The sequence below is a fragment of the Acyrthosiphon pisum genome, unplaced genomic scaffold (assembly GCF_005508785.2).
Source record: "Acyrthosiphon pisum isolate AL4f unplaced genomic scaffold, pea_aphid_22Mar2018_4r6ur Scaffold_21648;HRSCAF=24480, whole genome shotgun sequence".
Taxonomy (NCBI): domain Eukaryota; kingdom Metazoa; phylum Arthropoda; class Insecta; order Hemiptera; family Aphididae; genus Acyrthosiphon; species Acyrthosiphon pisum.
The window spans coordinates 51,373-52,937 of NW_021771137.1; the positions used below are offsets into that span (position 1 = coordinate 51,373).

At 29.6% G+C, this 1,565-nt stretch overlaps 1 protein-coding gene across 1 annotated transcript; it reads left to right on the plus strand.

Moving 5' to 3' along the window:
• Positions 1–1,075: 1,075 nt before the first annotated feature.
• On the plus strand, positions 1,076–1,471 carry LOC103311219 (the record flags this gene model as incomplete). Its single annotated transcript, XM_008190798.1, has 1 exon — positions 1,076–1,471. A coding segment is annotated over exon 1 (396 nt), but the record flags the coding sequence as incomplete, so codon positions are not given.
• Between the last annotated feature and the right edge of the window lie 94 nt (positions 1,472–1,565).

Genomic DNA, 1,565 nt, shown 5'->3' on the forward strand with positions numbered 1-1,565 from the left:
GTGTGGGCTACAAAAAGAATATCTAGATAATTAGAAAAGCATACAAAACAAACTAATCATGAATTAATTTTTTTGCTGACTTGAGCAGTTATCGGAATCCAAAATTATATCTAACTTTCTGTAACTTTTTATAATTTTTGTTTTTCAAACCTAGATAATTAGGTTTCGTTTTTATGTTCTTCCAGATTATTTTTATACAATTTTTTTTTCATATCAGAACTATTACTGTACCTACCGTTAACATAAAGCATTTTGATATTTTTTGGGTACAAAGAATCCTACTATATTTATTATAATTTGTGTAAACACATGTCCCTCCGTTGATAGTTTGGCTGATTGTTTTCCCAGCATTTTTTTTTATATTTAATCTATGCATATCTGATAAATTGATGCATTTTGAGTTGTGGTAGTCTTGTTGCACAGGTGCGATATACCAATTATGTATTTCATTACTGTTTTATTTTAAATTGTAGGTATACCGTAACTTTAATACGCTTTACTAAGTAGCTATAAACCATTTAAATATAAAATTCAACTCAGCAATCTTAAAAAAAATTATATATTATGTGTTCAAAAATCATTAATATATTCAAAACTGGTATTTTTTTATTTCAACTATTCTGATGTTTATGTTATTCAGTTTGTGAACTACCAGTTTAATACAACTAATCAAAAATGAGTAATGCATATTATCGATTGAAAAAACATCGAAAACTTCAACGATCTACTGAAATCGGGGCAGAGGTATCAACATCTATAACTGAAATACTAGACATTGAACGTGAAAATTCAAATTTTCCTTTGGAAGTTGGTATCGTTAGAAATGTGCCTGAATCTCAGAATATAAGACTGCCAAACAGCATTGAAGATAATTATCTGGATAATTATGATTTATCTAACCTAACAGAATCATCTCTAGAATACTTAAGTAGATCACCAGATAACAATTCTTCTTCATCATCATCTTCTCAGAATTCATCAAAATCGTGACTGTAGTGATGACTACAATATATCTTCTACAGTGCCAAGCCTTCGTGATAAACTACAAAACTTTGTTGTACGATTCAGAAGCAACATGACAGTTGAGTTAATTGAAAATTTGCTTGAAATATTGCGTTCCGAAAATCATTATGATCTACCTAAATCAGCAACGGGCTTACTACAAACCAAGTCTAATGAAAACATTCAAGTAATGAAGAGTTTAAAAAACACAAATGGGTCGTATGTATATTTTGGTATTGAAGAAGGACTAAAAGATATAATCTCTGAGGAGTATACTGAAAATACCATACGCTTATTATTTAACATTGATGGCTTACCACTGTACAACAGTTCAAGTCAACAATTTTGGCCCAACTTGGGACTTATTGTGCATGATAAATATGACTCAAATCCATTTATTGTTGCAGTGTATAGTGGTGATTCGAAACCTAAAAATGTTAACGATTTTATGAAAGACTTTATTCAGGAGGTAAGCTATTTAATTAAAAATGGTTTAAATATTCGGCAAAGAATTTTTAAAATAGATGTTATTGGATTTTCCTGCGATACACCTGCAAGAGCAT